General features: G+C 38.0%; 2 protein-coding genes across 7 annotated transcripts in view; one reads left to right on the top strand and one right to left on the bottom strand.

The window, feature by feature from the left end:
* The window catches only part of LOC103123871 (zinc finger protein 709-like), a 236,158-nt gene that overhangs the window by 100,402 nt on the left and 120,553 nt on the right, over positions 1–15,203 (bottom strand). The window lies entirely within an intron of this gene.
* The window catches only part of LOC132535583 (zinc finger protein 14-like), a 178,921-nt gene that overhangs the window by 151,171 nt on the left and 12,547 nt on the right, over positions 1–15,203 (top strand). For 2 of the 5 annotated variants that reach the window (XM_060182106.1, XM_060182105.1), the window contains exons 2-5: positions 1,665–1,794; positions 4,892–5,018; positions 5,188–5,245; positions 13,365–15,086. In XM_060182106.1, the coding sequence (XP_060038089.1) occupies positions 1,780–1,794; positions 4,892–5,018; positions 5,188–5,245; positions 13,365–14,922 (1,758 nt within the window). In that variant the 5' untranslated portion in view covers positions 1,665–1,779 and the 3' untranslated portion in view covers positions 14,923–15,086. Of the gene's footprint in view, positions 1–1,664; positions 1,795–4,891; positions 5,019–5,187; positions 5,246–13,364; positions 15,087–15,203 lie in introns of those variants that run through there. The other 3 variants (XM_060182104.1, XM_060182107.1, XM_060182108.1) reach the window with 2 other exon arrangements.

Below are 15,203 nucleotides of genomic sequence, written 5' to 3'. Positions count from 1 at the left end.
CTAACAGTGACGACGACATCAATAACAAGAACAATAATAACTACAATAAAAAACAAGGGCTACTAAATGGAATATATATATATGAGTTGGAGTGTAGTGCAGCAGGTTAAGCGCAGGTGGTGTAAAGTGCAGGAACCAGCGTAAGGATCCCAGTTTGAGCCCCCAGTCCCCCACCTGCAGGGGAATTGTTTCACAGGTGGTGAAGCAGGTCTTTCACTCCCCCTCTCTTGTCTCCCCTTCTCTCTCCATTTCTCTGTCCTATCTAACAACAATGACATCAATAACAACAACAAAAGGGAATAAGTAAATAAAATAAAAACTATATATATATATATATATGTATATATAAAAAGAAAGATCTCACCAGGTGAAAGGTGGGAGATTGATTTGACTCCTCAGGAGATTTCAGAAGCAGCTGTGTGGCTTGTATGGCAGCATGGAAAGCAGTCATTCAGTTGTGACTAACAGGAAGTGCAAGTAAAGGCTCAGCTATTCCAAGATCAGAAGTAGGAACTGTAAGAGCAGTACAGGTTCTTTATAAATGACAACAGTTAGCTATTATTGTAACCAAGTTAGGAGCTTGTTTACATGTGACAGCCCAGTTGCTATAACTAACAACATTTTTATTCCAATATACTTTTTACATCCTAATTAGTAAGTATACATCCAAATTCCAATCAATAGCTAAGGTACTGACAGAATAAAAGGAATATAATCTCTTAAGTATTAATTTTAATTGCTTAAACAATCTAAGCCCGGTATCAAAACTCAATCAGAATACATCTTTGAAAGATGAAGTGTTTTTTTTTTTGTTTTTTTTTGTTTGTGTGTTTGCTTGCTTGCTTGACTGATTGATTTATAGCCCCCAGGGTTTTCACTGGGGCTGGATGCCAGCACTACAAATCCACTTCTCCTGGAAGCCATTTCAACCATTTTGTTACCCTTGTTCTGATAGTTACTGTTGTTATTGCTGTTCTTGGCCAGCACAAAGAAATTGAGAGCAGAGGGAAAGATACAAAGGAGGAGAAAAAGATAGATATCTGTAAATCTCCTTCAGTGCTTATGAAGTTTCCTGTAGGTGGGGAGCGGGGACTTGAACTGGGATCCTAAAGCTTGTTCTTGCACTATGTAGCATATGCACTTAAAAAGCCATGACAATCTTTGTGACCTCTGGCCGTCTCTTAGTCCTTGTATGCATAACTGTGAAATAATTTTGCTCAACTTTTCTTTATGTATAAATGGGATAGCTTTTAAAAAAATATTTATATTCCCTTTTGTTGCCCTTTTTGTTTTTTATTGTTGCGATTACTGATGTCATTGTTGTTAGATAGGACAGAGAGAAATGGAGAGAGAAGGGGAAGACAAAGAGGGAAAAAAAGATAAGGCACCTGCAGACCTGCTTCACAGCCAATGAAGCAACTCCCATGCAGGTGGGGAGCCGGGGGCTCAAACCAGGATACTTACGCGGTCCTGGTTCTTCTTGCCATGTGCACTTAACATGTAGCAACATTACCAAAAATGGAAATCATACAGCACATCAGGGCCCAGGAGCTTTTGTTATTAACTAATTTTGGAACTGGTGTGCGAGATATAAAAACTGTTTGCCAGTAATCACTAGGTGTCTTGACTTTGATTACCAATTCCCAGTTTTACATTCCCTGCAGGCATAGTGCTTGCTGTCAAGCCAAGAGGCCTGGCTTGTGGAGGCAAATCACAGTCTGAAGATACTGCTTCTTTTCATTTTCTGGCCTGAAAAGAAATTGAGAGAAAGAGGGAGAAATGACACTTTCTCAGGTAAATGACATATGCCAGATCTGACTCTTTTTCCTCCTGAGTTGTATTTTAATTTATATGTGCATTTTCTGTTATGAGTGTTCATTTCACTGCTTCTGATTTGCCTGAATATTTACTTAAAAACTTATTTTGTCACCAGTCTTTGCTGCCATGATATATAGATACAGATATTAGGTAGATATGACCAAAAGAGAGGAGGGAGGGAAAGTGAACAAGAAACACCGCAGTGCTGTTCCTCCATTGAACCTGGAATGTGTGCTTTCTACTGTGTGTGCCACCATGAAGATCCTGTTACAGATTTTTTTGAGTTTCATGTGCAGATATTGAGTTTAAATCCCTCACACCACACAGAGATGTGAAGAAGGAAACTTCATTAGTGGTAGTCTGGTTTTTTTTTCCTTTTCTTTCCCTCATGCTCTGTTGGAAATAAATAAATTTATTACACGAAGAGAAATGAAGTTCTTCAGAACTTACCTACTTATACCCTAAGCCTTTTATTTCTTTCTACCCAAGCTGTCTATATGCTATGAAAATACTTATCTTGATGGGTACACCCAGTTAGGCATATAGGTTACCATGAGAAATAACCGTTTCAACTTCTGCTCTCCACCATGACTGAAGCCAGGTAGGTCTTCAGGAGTCTGTGTTTCTCTTTCTATATATGCCCCATTCCCATTCAATTTATATCAGTTATATTCAATTACAAACAGACAAACAGGAGAAACGAAATAAAATCTCTGCCTAGAGCCATAGATTGTAGTGCTGGCACTAATTCCCAGCAATAACCCTGATGGTGGGGGGAAAATTATCTAATTGTGGCATGCAACAATGGGAAATGCTTTCTTTTCACAGCTTGAATTAAGGCCATTATTCCAATATTTCTATTGAGAAAGGTGTCTGTTCTGCTGTCAGATTGTTCACATAATTGACTACTCTGACCCAAGAAATTAATGCATTGTTATACCATTATTCATGGGTTTGAAAAATTGAAAGGGATATGCAAAACATGTTAGGAAGACTTGTTCCATTCTATTCCTTCATTTCTTTTATCAACATTTTTCTTTTCCCAAGGTACTGCCTTGCACAAATGTAATTTCAACTTTCCTGGGTGTTTACTCAGAGATAGCACAGCTCTTGAGCTCCCCCTCTTGCTGTGGTGCAATATGCTTCCAGGTCTGGAATCTGGGTCTTATCCATGTCAAGGCACACTCTCAAACTGATGAAAACTCTCTTTGGCCCTCTCCTTTTATTTATTTTATTTTTATTGGTGATTTAATATTGATACTATAATTATGAAATATCCAGGGCATAAAAGTCCACAGTGTTCTCAGCAGCACAGTTTTGTGTCTTAATTTCCTCCATTGGTAGCTAACTGCAGTGATTCTACCAGATATGGTTGAATGTTATTTCCACAAATATATAATTTTACTATGGCCCTTCTCTTCCTTTTTAAGTATCACCTATACCAATAACTACTTCTGAGTGTCAGTGCTTTTTTTCCTCTTTTCTATCATTGTCCTGATAGAATTATATTCCAGAGCCATATAGTCATATTTCCCTAACAATTCTCCTCCTCTGGGAGTGTAGACAAAAACTGTGCATGTGGTGCAGAAAGTGGGAGTTCTGATTTTTGCAATTGCTTCTCTGCTGGACATGGACATTGGCACTTTTGATCTATACCCCCAGCCTGTTTGTTTCTTTCCCTACAAAGGTAGAGTTCAGCAGAGTTGTAGTTCTACGGCACATTGATGAAGTCATGTATCAAGAGTATTCAAGATGGAATCATAGCATCTACAACTTGGTGACTGAAAGACAGTAAGACATAAAGCAGAACAAAATGTTTAATAAACAGGAACCAGAAAGTAAGATTAGAGCAGATCAGAATAGGAATTTTACAGTATAATGCAGCTATGTTGCCTTCTTTAGGTGTTTTCCTATGGGCCCATGATTTCAGTGATTTTTGCTTGAGCTTGATTGTAACACAAAGATGGACTAAAAATATTATTTGGGAAGATGGCATCAGAGTTGAGAATAGAACTAGAAAACTGGATTAAGGCCGAGAGTAGTTCCCAAATTTGATAGTAGTGACCAGTAATGATAGAGAGAGATTAGAGGTCTAGGCCCATCATATTTTTGGGGAAATCTAAGAATTCTCTGACTAATGGTGCTCTCCTTTTATCTAACATTATTTATTCAATTTTAAGGAGCAAGTATGTTTTCTTCTCTCTCACAAATAGATGCTGTTATTGTTGGATCCAATTCTAGACAATAATTATGTGCACTTACTTGGAAGTTGTCCTGTAGTGTCAGTCATGTGTCTTCCTTTTGTTGGTTTTTATTTTTTATAAAATGGAAACATTTACACGACTATAGGATAAGAGGGCTACATTTCCACACAATTCCCACCCCACAACTCCCCTCCCTTGATAGCTTCCCTATGTTGTCTTCATCTGGGAGGATGGACCCAGGATCATTATGGGGTGCCGAACATGGAAATTATGGCTTCTGTAATTGCTTCCCTGCTGAACATGAGTGCCTTCATTTTTTTTTTTTTTAAGCTACAAACTGACCTCCACTTTAAGTCATTTTTAAAAAGTTTTTTCCTTTATTTTTTAATTAAATTTATTTATTGCTTCCTTGCCATGTGCATGGTCCTCAATTAAGCCAGGCCTCTACTACACTGGAGCTTCAGTGCTGGGGTGTCTTTCTTTCTATTTTTCTTCCTAAAATTATAACATGGAGGTCTAAAAGCCTCAGTGATGAAAACATAAAAAGGTAAAGAAATTAAGTTGTTCACTGAATGGTCTCCCAAATCTGACTGAATTATGCTTGGACCTGTTTCTCCACCATTCCAAGCACACTTCATAGTAACATCTCTGTCATATGAGATTCCAGGGACTGGGGTCAGGACCTGATGATAGCACAAAGCTTTCATCACTGTACCAATTAGTGTGTCACATTCTAGACCGTGAGAGTAAGGTATTTGGTATGTTTGGTGATGAGACAATCACTGACTTCATAAAGTAGATCATGGTTGTCTAATCTGCTGTCAGTATGAAGTGTTTTCTCATATAAATAAATACACTGTATGTTTTAGTGCTTGGTGACCTTTGAAGATGTAAAAGTGATATTCACTCAAGAGGAGTGGGCACTATTAAATTCTCCAGAGAAGAAACTCTACAGAAATGTGATGTGGGAAAACTTTAGAAACATTCTGTCTATAGGTAATTATGATATTCATTCTTTTCTCAATGATAAGACATATTTTTTCCATTGTTCACCAATGTATGCAGAGACATGGTTAAGTGAAAGGGGCCTGATTGTGATTGTGACTCATGAGGGATGAAAAATTCAATATATTTGTATCTTTTCTAATATCTTTTTTGTTTTTAGGAAAGTTACAAGGGGATCATTCCATCAAAGAGAAATATAATGACCAAGGAAGTAAAAGGTTTGAATCTCATTCATAATAAAATATACTGTCCTACCCAGAAAACTACTGTGAACTTCTCTGTCATTTGTTACCTTCATGATTTCCCTGAGTGGACCCTTTTGGATTCCTAAGTGTGTGCTCACTAGTATTTGAGCTGTTGCTTGGCTCTTGCTATAATACAATCTTTTTAAATAACATTTTTTAATATTTATTTATTTCATTATCCTCTTTTGTTGCCCTTGTTGTTTTATTGTTGTAGTTGTTGCTGTTATTGATGTCGTCATTGTTGCATAGGACAGAGATAAATGGAAATAGGAGGGGATGACCTGCTTCACCACCTGTGAAATGACTCCCCTGCAGGTGCGGAGCCAGGGGCTCAAACCTGGACCCTTACACTGGTCTTTGCACTTTGTGCCATTTGTGTTTAACCCACTGTGCTACCTCTTGACGCCCTATAAAACAATGTTTTTAAAGTAAAGAGAATTTATAATGGCTAATACAGATAATTCTTAAAGTACTTCATAAAAAATGATGACATGAATAGCTTATGGAATAGTTGGTAATTGACTCAAATAATGATGGATGTGATGTATAAGCCTGAGGTCCTCATTATATCACTGGCAGTACATGTAAGAAAATGGTGTTCTGGATTATCATTTCTTTCCACTTGATGACAAAATTTGACACAGATAAGAAAGAAATCGAAACTTTTAGAATTAAGGCATAGGGAATTCAGGTGGTAGTGCAGTGGGTTAAGCTCACATGGCACAAAGGTCAAGACTGGTGTGAGCCCCCAGCTCCCCACCTGCAGGGAACTGCTTCACAGGCAGTGAAGCAGGTCTGCATGTGTCTTTCTTTCCCCCCTCTGTCTTCCCCTGCTCTCTCCATTTATCTCTGTACTGTCAAACAATGATAACATTAATAACAACAACAAAAATAATAACTACAACAATAATAAAAGCAACAAGGGCAACAAAAAGGATTATAAATATATATATATCATATGTATATATATATCATATATATATATACATATATATATCACATACAAAAAATAAATAAGGCAGAGAAAATCAAGTGTTTACAAAGTAGTACACTTGGAAAAATTAAGCATATGTCCCTTCTATGAATATCTATGTTTTTAATAATATTTAGAGAGTTTTAATAAAAAACTTAGTGACTTCAATGAAAAATTTCAACACAGGGACACGGGCAGTAGCGCAGTGTGTTAAGCTCACATGGTGCAAAGCACAAGGACTAGCATAAGGATCCCAGTTCGAACACCTAGCTTCGACCTGTGGAGACCTGTGGGAAGTCACTTCACAAGCAGTGAAACAGATCTGCAGGTGTTTATCTTCCTCTCACCTTCATCTCTACATTTCTGTCCTGTCCTACAACAACAACATCAATAATAAAAACAACAATTACTACAACAATAAAAAAAAAACATGGGCAACAAAAGAGAATAAATATATATATATATTTTTTTTTAATAATTTATTTCTTTATTGGGGAATTAATGTTTTACATTCAACAGTAAATACAATAGTTTGTACATGCATAACATTCCCCAGATTCCCATTTAACAATACAACCCCCACTATGTCATTCATCATCTTTCATGGACCTGTATTCTCCCCACACACCCACCCACCCCAGAGTCTTTTACTTTGGTGTAATACTCCAATTCCATTTCAGGTTCGACTTGTGTTTTCTTTTCTAATCTTGTTTTTCACCTTCGGCCTGAGAGTGAGATCATCCCATATTCATCCTTCTGTTTCTGATTTATTTCACTCAACATGATTTTTTCAAGGTCCATCCAAGATCGGCTGAAAACGGTGAAGTCATCATTTTTTACAGCTGAGTAGTATTCCATTGTGTGTATATATACCACAACTTGCTCAGCCACTCATCTGTTGTTGGACACCTGGGTTGCTTCCAGGTTTTGGCTATTACAAATTGTGCTGCCAAGAACATATGTGTACACAGATCTTTTTGGATGGATGTGTTGGCTTCCTTAGGATATATCCCCAGGAGGGAAATTGCAGGGTCATAGGGTAGGTCCATTTCTAGCCTTCTGAGAGTTCTCCAGACTGTTCTACACAGAGGTTGGAACAATTGACATTCCCACCAGCAGTGCAGGAGGGTTCCTTTGACCCCACACCCTCTCCAGCATTTGCTGCTGTTACCTTTTCTGATGTATGACATTCTCACAGGAGTGAAGTGATATCTCATTGTTGTCTTGATTTGCATTTCTCTGACAATCAGAGACTTGGAGCATTTTTTCATGTGTTTCTCGGCCTTTTGGATCTCTTCTGTGGTGAATATTCTGTCCAAGTCCTCCCCCCATTTTTGTATAGGGTTATTTGTTGTCTTGTTGTTGAGTCTGGCAAGCTCTTTATATATATTGGTTATTAAACTCTTATCTGATGTATGGCATGTAAAGATCTCCCATTCTGTGAGGGGTCTCTTGGTTTGGGTAGTGGTTTCTTTTGCTGTGAAGAAGCTTTTTAATTTGATGTAGTCCCATAGGTTTATACTTGCCTTAGTCTTCCTTGTAATTGGATTTGTTTCGTTGAAAATGTCTTTAAAATTTATGCGGAAAAAAGTTCTGCCAATATTTTCCTCTAAGTATCTGATAGTTTGTGGTCTAACATCCAAGTCCTTGATCCACTTGGAATTTACTTTTGTATTTGGTGAAATACAGTGATTCAGTTTCATTCTTCTGCTTGTTTCAACACCATTTGTTGAAGAGACTCTGCTTTCCCTATGTAATAGTCTGGGCCCCTTTGTCAAAGATTAGATGTCCATACGTGTGGGGCCTCATTTCTGGGCTCTCAGTTCTATTCCACTGGTCAGTGTGTCTGTTCATGTTCCAGTACCAAGCAGTTTTGATGACAATGGCCCTATAATACAGTTTGAATTCTGGGAGTGTGATGCCTCCGGTTCTGTTCTTTTTTCTCAAGATTGTTTTGGCAATTCTAGGTCTTTTCTGGTTCCAGATAAACATTTGTAGCATTTGTTCTATTCTCCTAAAAAATGTGGTTGGGATCTTGATGGGGATAGCATTCAATTTGTAGATGGCTCTGGGTAATATATTCATTTTGATGGTGTTAATTTTTCCAACCCATGAACATGGAATATCTTTCCACTTCTTTGTGTCTTTTTCAATTTCTTTGAATAGTGACTCATAATTTTCAGTATACAAGTCTTTCACTTCTTTGGTTAGGTTTACTCCTAGATATTTTATTGTTTTTGTTGATATAGAAAAAGGAACTGATTTCTGGATTTCAATTTCTTCTAACTTAGTGTTTGCATAGAGGAATGCCACTGACTTTTGAATGTTAATTTTGTAGCCTGACACCTTACTGTATTTCCTGATGATTTCCAAAAGCTTCTTGCTGGAGTCCTTAGGTTTTTCCATGTATACTATCATGTCATCTGCAAATAAGGAGAGTTTGACTTCTTCTCTTCCTATCTGTATGCCTTTAATTCCTTGCTCCTGCCTGATTGCTATGGCAAGAACTTCCAACACTATGTTGAATAGTAATGGTGATAGTGGGCATCCCTGTCTAGTACCTGATCTGAGTGGAAATGCTTCCAGTTTTTCACCATTGAGTATGTTGTTGGCTGTAGATTTGCTATATATAGACTCCACTATCTTCAGGAATTTTCCATCTATTCCCATTTTTTGTAGTGTTTTGATCATAAAGGGATGTTGTATTTTGTCAAAGGCTTTCTCTACATCTATAGATAAGACCATGTGGTTTTTGGTCTTGCTTTTGTTGATGTGGTGGATCACATTGATTGATTTATGTATATTAAACCAACCTTGCATGCCTGGGATAAACCCCACTTGGTCATGATGAACAATCTTTTTGATATACTGCTGTATCCAGTTGGCTAGAATTTTGTTCAATATTTTTGCATCTATGTTCATCAGAGATATTGGTCTGTAGTTTTCTTTTTTGGTTGTGTCCCAGTCTGCTTTGGTATCAGGGTGATGTTCGCTTCATAGAAGCTGGCAGGGAGTACTCCAGTGTCTTCTATCTTCTGGAAGACCTCTAAAAGTAGAGGTATTAGTTCTTCTTTGAAGGTTTTGTAGAATTCATTTGTAAAACCATCTGGTCCAGGACTTTTATTTTTGGGAAGATTTTTGATAACTGTTTCAATTTCAATAGCTGTGATGGGCCTGTTCATGTTATCCACTTCCTCTTTACTTTGTTTTGGTAGGTAGGTATCTAGGAAATCATTCATTTCTTCCAGGTTCTCTAGCTTGGTGGCATATAGTTGTTCATAGAAGCCTCGCATGATATGTTGAATTTCTGCAGTGTCTGTTGTGATTTCTCCTCTTTCATTTACTATGCGATTTATTTGGGTCTTGTCCCTTTTTTGTTTTGTGAGTCTGGCTAAAGGTTTGTCGATTTTGTTTACTCTTTCGAAGAACCAACATTTACTTTCATTGATCTTTTGTATGGTTTTCCTATTCTCAATGTTATTTATTTCTGCCCTAACTTTAGTGATTTCTGTCCTTCTGGTTGCTTTAGGATTCCTTTGTTGTTCTTCTTCTAGGTCTTTAAGATGTGCAATCAGGCTGTTTATTTGTGCCTTTGCTTGTTTCCTAATGTGTGCTTGTATAGCTATGAACTTCCCTCTTAGGACTGCTTTAGCTGTGTCCCAAATATTTTGATAGCTTGTGTCTTCATTTTCATTGAACTCTCGAAACATTTTGATTTCTTCCTTGATTTCCTCTTTGACCCAGAAGTTGTTAAGAAGTGTACTGTTGAGCTTCCACATTTTGGGACTGTTACTAATCTTTTGTTGATTGTTAAGTGTTAGTTTAATTCCACTGTGGTCTGAGAAGATGCTTGGGATGATTTCAGTACTCTTGAATAGGCTGATGCTGTCTTTGTGGCCTAACATATGGTCTATCCTTGAGAATGATCCATGTGGATTTGAGTAAATTGTGTATTCCAGTTTCTTGGGATGAATGACTCTGAAAATGTCCAATAGTTCTAGTTTATCTATGTCTTCATTTAGCTCCCTTATGTCTTTACTGATTTTCTTCCTGGATGATCTGTCAAGTTGAGAGAGTGGGGTGTTGAAGTCCCCTACTATGATTGTGTTACTGTTAATATATTGCTGTAGCTCTTTCAATAGAAGTTTGATGTATTTAGATGGCTTCTCATTGGGTGCATAGATATTAATAATTGTTAAGTCCTCTTGATTGACTGATCCTCTGAGAATTAAGTAGTGTCCATTCCTATCTTTTTTAATCTTATCTATTTTAAAGTCTATCATGTCAGATATGAGAATAGCTGTTCCTGCCCTTTTTTGTGAGCCATTGGCTTGTATGATAGTTTTCCATCCTTTCACTTTAAGTCTGTGTTTGTCTTGTTGAGTTAGGTGAGTTTCCTGTAGACAACATATTGTTGGGTTGTGTTTTCTGATCCATCTTCCTACTCTGTGTCTCTTAATAGGTGAATTCAGGCCATTGACATTTATTGATATCAAAGACTGAAGATATTTTAACGCCATTCTTGTAGAGTTTTAGAGTGTTTTGATATATGTCCTATTTGTGGTGGTCTGGTTGTTTATAGGAGACCTTTCAGAACTTCTTTCAGGGCAGGCTTGGTGATGGTTGCTTCCTTCAACTGTTGCTTGTCTGAGAAGGTTTTGATGCTTCCATCTAGTCTGAATGACAGTCTAGCAGGATATAGTATTCTTGGCTGAAAGCCTTTCTCATTGAGCAATTGATAGATATCTTGCCATTCTCTTCTGGCCTGTAGTGTTTGTATGGAGAAGTCTGCTGCTAATCTTATGGGTTTTCCTTTGTAGGTGACTCTTTGTTTTTCTCTTGCAGCCTTGAGGATCCTTTCTTTATCCTTATTCCTTTCCAATCTAAGTATGACATGTCTTGGTGTCTTTAGGTCTGGGTTAATTCTGTTTGGGACCCTCTGGGCTTCTTGAATCTTTATGTCTTTGGTGTTGTCTAGACTTGAGAAATTTTCAGCTATTATGGCCTGGAGAATGCTTTCTTCCTCTCCTTCTCTTTCTTCCTCTGGTAAGCCAATAATGCGTATATTATTTCTTTTGAAGTCATCCCATAGGACTCTGTTGTTGTTTTCAGCATCTCTTAATCTCTTTTTGAGATCTCTTACTTCTTTTTTAGTTGTCTCTAATTCATTCTCAATCTTGCTAATTCTGTCTTCAGCCTCATAGATTCTATTCTCTCTGCCCTCTACTGCTTTCTGGAGTTCATCTATTTTGTTGCCCTGCTCTGATACTGTTTTAGCTTGTTCAGCTAGTTGCCTTCTTAGCTCAGCGATTTCAGCTTTCAGCTCTCTTATAACCATGAGATAATTAGAATTTTCTTCCATATTCTCATTTGTTGTTCCTGCATTTCTGATTACAATTTTTTCAAATTCTTTACTCACTCCTGTTATTATTTCCTTAGCTAATGTTTGGATGTTGAACTCATTGTTTTGTGCTTCACCCTCTGGAGGACTTTTAGCTGGACTCTTGTCCTGGTTCAATTCTCCAATATTTTTTCTTGTTGTTTTAACCATTTTATATATTATGTTATGAGTTCCCTTTATCAGTACTTTTCAAATTATTGATCACTATTGCCTGGATTGACTTGTGTCTAAGTAATTTAATTAAATGGTTTACCGTGGTGGAAGTTAACAGTTTTTTCAATTTCTGAGTTGGAGCTCAGTGGTGTAAAAGCCTCTTTTTTTTTTCTTCCCTGTAGGCTATGGGAGCCTGGGGGCTTTTAAACTATCAATAGGCTTCTTAGCTTAATCACTGACTCCTGACCAAGAGATAAAGCAGGGTGTGGCAGAGATAATCTAGTGGTTATGCAAAGAGACTTTCACAGCCCCTCAGCTATGCCACCGAGGTATAGGTCTTCTCCTGAGTTTCCTGGTTAGATCTCTGTCCCCTGGTGTCCCTCCCTGTTGCTGCTCCAGATTCTGAGGGTAGTAGCAATGGAGACTCAGAGTTGCACTTGGTGAGTCTCTGGGGAGTCCTTTCCTCCCTTCAGCTGTCCCCTTGTTGTGGAGCAGACTGGAGGTGGTGTCTCCACTGATAAACTGTTGAACTGTTAGCAGTCACTTAATCTCTCCTTAGGCCCCTCTCTGTCACCAGCCACACGTGTTTGTACTCATGGGTGATTTACTCGGTTCCTGTGGTCATTGTAGTCCTGTCTTGTTTCGGTCCGGTTGGTCTCCTATGGTATTCCCAGTTGATCCGGGAGAGGGGAGGAGAGGAGAGGAGAGAAAGTGATCTGCTGCTCGTAGCTCCGCCTCTGGAAGTCGAATCTCCTATATATATATATATTTTATAATTTATAATACTTATATATATATTTTATAATTTATAATACTTATATATATATATAAGTATTTTCTTTTTTTTTTAGTATTTATTTTATTTATTCCCTTTTGTTGCCCTGTTGTTTTATTGTTGTAGTTATTATTGTTGTTGTCGTTGTTGGATAGGACAGAGAGAAATGGAGAGAGGAGGGGAAGACAGAGAGGAGGAGAGAAAGATAGACACCTGCAGACCTGCTTCACAGCCTGTGAAGCGACTCCCCTGCAGGTGGGGAGCTGGGGTTCGAACCGGGATCCTTATGCCGGTCCTTGTGCTTTGTGCCACCTGCGCTTAACCCGCTGCGCTACAGCACGACTCCTGAGAATATTTTTTTAAAAGGAAAAAAAAATCAACACAAAGATAAACCTTGCCATTGACAAAAAGTACTTCAATTAGTAAATACAATATTGGGAGTCGGGTAGCAAAACAGTGGGTGAAGCACACATGGTGCAAAGTGCAAGGACCTGTGTAAGGATCCCGGTTCAAGCTCCCAGCACCCCATCTGCAGGGGAGTTGCCTCACAAGCAGTGAAGTATACTATTTAGTATTTGACAACTTTTTGAGTTTTTTTTTTTAACTACAAGAGCCTTTATATAATTTAAATTTATTATTGTAATTTTGTCATTATAAACAGTTTTAGTCAAATGTATTGATAATGTGTATGAATTTTGGTCATTTATGCATAATAATGACCTGCATTCTCTTCATAAAGTTTCATTTTTTTCATTACACTATCACTAAGTAAATTCTCACTGTTTTCCAGTAATACAGTGGAAATTCCTGAGGCCGAAGAACAAAATCAAAATGGTAGGAAACCTCAAGAATGTGAAGTATACAACAAAGTATTCCCTTATTCCAGTCAGCTTAAAAAACAGAAAAGAATTCCCATTGGAAAGAAACCATATCAACGTAAGCAATGTAGTAAAACGTTCAATCAACCCGGTGATCTTCGGAGACATAAAAGAACTCAGAGTGGAGGGAAACTCTATGAGTGTAAACAGTGTAGGAAAACATTCAGTTTTTCCAGTAAACTTCAGACACATGAAAGAACGCACAGTGGAGAGAAGCCCTATGAATGTAAACAGTGTAGGAAAACATTCAGTTTTTCCGGTAATCTTCGGAAACATGAAAGAATGCACAGTGGAGAGAAGCCCTATGAGTGTAAACAGTGTGGGAAAACATTCAGTCAATCTGGTTCTCTTCGAAAACATGAAAGAATGCACAGTGGAGAGAAACCCTATGAATGTAAACACTGTAGGAAAACATTCAGTCAATCCAGTTATCTTAAAACACATGAAAGAACACACAGTGGAGAGAAGCCCTATGAATGTAAACAGTGTAGTAAAACATTCAGTGATAGCGGTACTCTTCGGAAACATGAAAGAATGCACAGTGGAGAGAAACCCTATGAATGTAAACAGTGTAGGAAAACATTCAGTTGTTCCAGTCATCTTCGGACACATGAAAGAACTCACAGTGGAGAGAAACCTTATGAATGTAAACAGTGTAGGAAAACATTCAGTCAATCCAGTAATCTTCAGACTCATGAAAGAACGCACAGTGGAGAGAAGCCTTATAAATGTAAACAGTGTAGTAAAACATTCAGTCAATCCAGTCATCTTCGGACACATGAAAAAATTCACAGTGGAGAGAAACCTTATGAATGTCAACAATGTGGGAAAACATTCAGTAATAGCCGTGCTCTTTGGATTCACGAAAGAATGCACAGTGGAGAGAAGCCCTATGAATGTAGACAGTGTAGGAAAACATTCAGTCAATCTGGTAATCTTCGGACACATGAAAGAACTCACAGTGGAGAGAAACCCTATGAATGTAAACAGTGTGGGAAAACATTCAGTTGTTCCAGTTCTCTTCGGACACATGAAAGAACTCACAGTGGAGAGAAACCCTATGAATGTAAACAGTGTGGGAAAACATTCAGTTGTTCCAGTTCTCTTCGGACACATGAAAGAACTCACAGTGGAGAGAAGCCCTATGAATGTAAACAGTGTGGGAAAACATTCAGTTGTTCCAGTTCTCTTCGGATACATGAAAGAACGCACAGTGGAGAGAAGCCCTATGAATGTAAACAGTGTAGTAAAACATTCAGTGATGGCGGTACTCTTCGGAAACATGAAAGAACGCACAGTGGAGAGAGGCCCTATGAATGTAAACAGTGTAGGAAAACATTCAGTTGTTCCAGTAGTCTTCGGACACATGAAAAAATTCACAGTGGAGAAAAACCCTATAAATGTAAACAATGTATGAAAACATTCAGACGGTCCAGTCATCTTCTGAGACATGAAAGAATTCACAGTTAAGAGAACCTGCTTCATCACCTGTGATGCCCCTGCATTTGGGGAGTTGGGGACTCAAACTGGGATCCTTATGCTGGTCCTGCGCTTTGCGCCACATGCGCTTTAACCCGCTGTGCTACAGCCCGACTCCTAAGATCATATTTTCTTAATAAACCAGTGAACCCAAACCTATGTGCTTGTAAGGAATATAAATATTTCAACATTTTCATCTTTAATTTTATTTTTAAATATTTCTAAATATGTATTCATGTAGAATGATAGGAAGAGATACAGAGAAAATCAGA

Source organism: Erinaceus europaeus, chromosome 23, assembly GCF_950295315.1.
Source record: "Erinaceus europaeus chromosome 23, mEriEur2.1, whole genome shotgun sequence".
NCBI classification, from domain to species: Eukaryota; Metazoa; Chordata; class Mammalia; order Eulipotyphla; family Erinaceidae; genus Erinaceus; species Erinaceus europaeus.
Note: the sequence above shows the minus strand (reverse complement) of the source record. Positions and strands in the feature narration are given on the sequence as shown.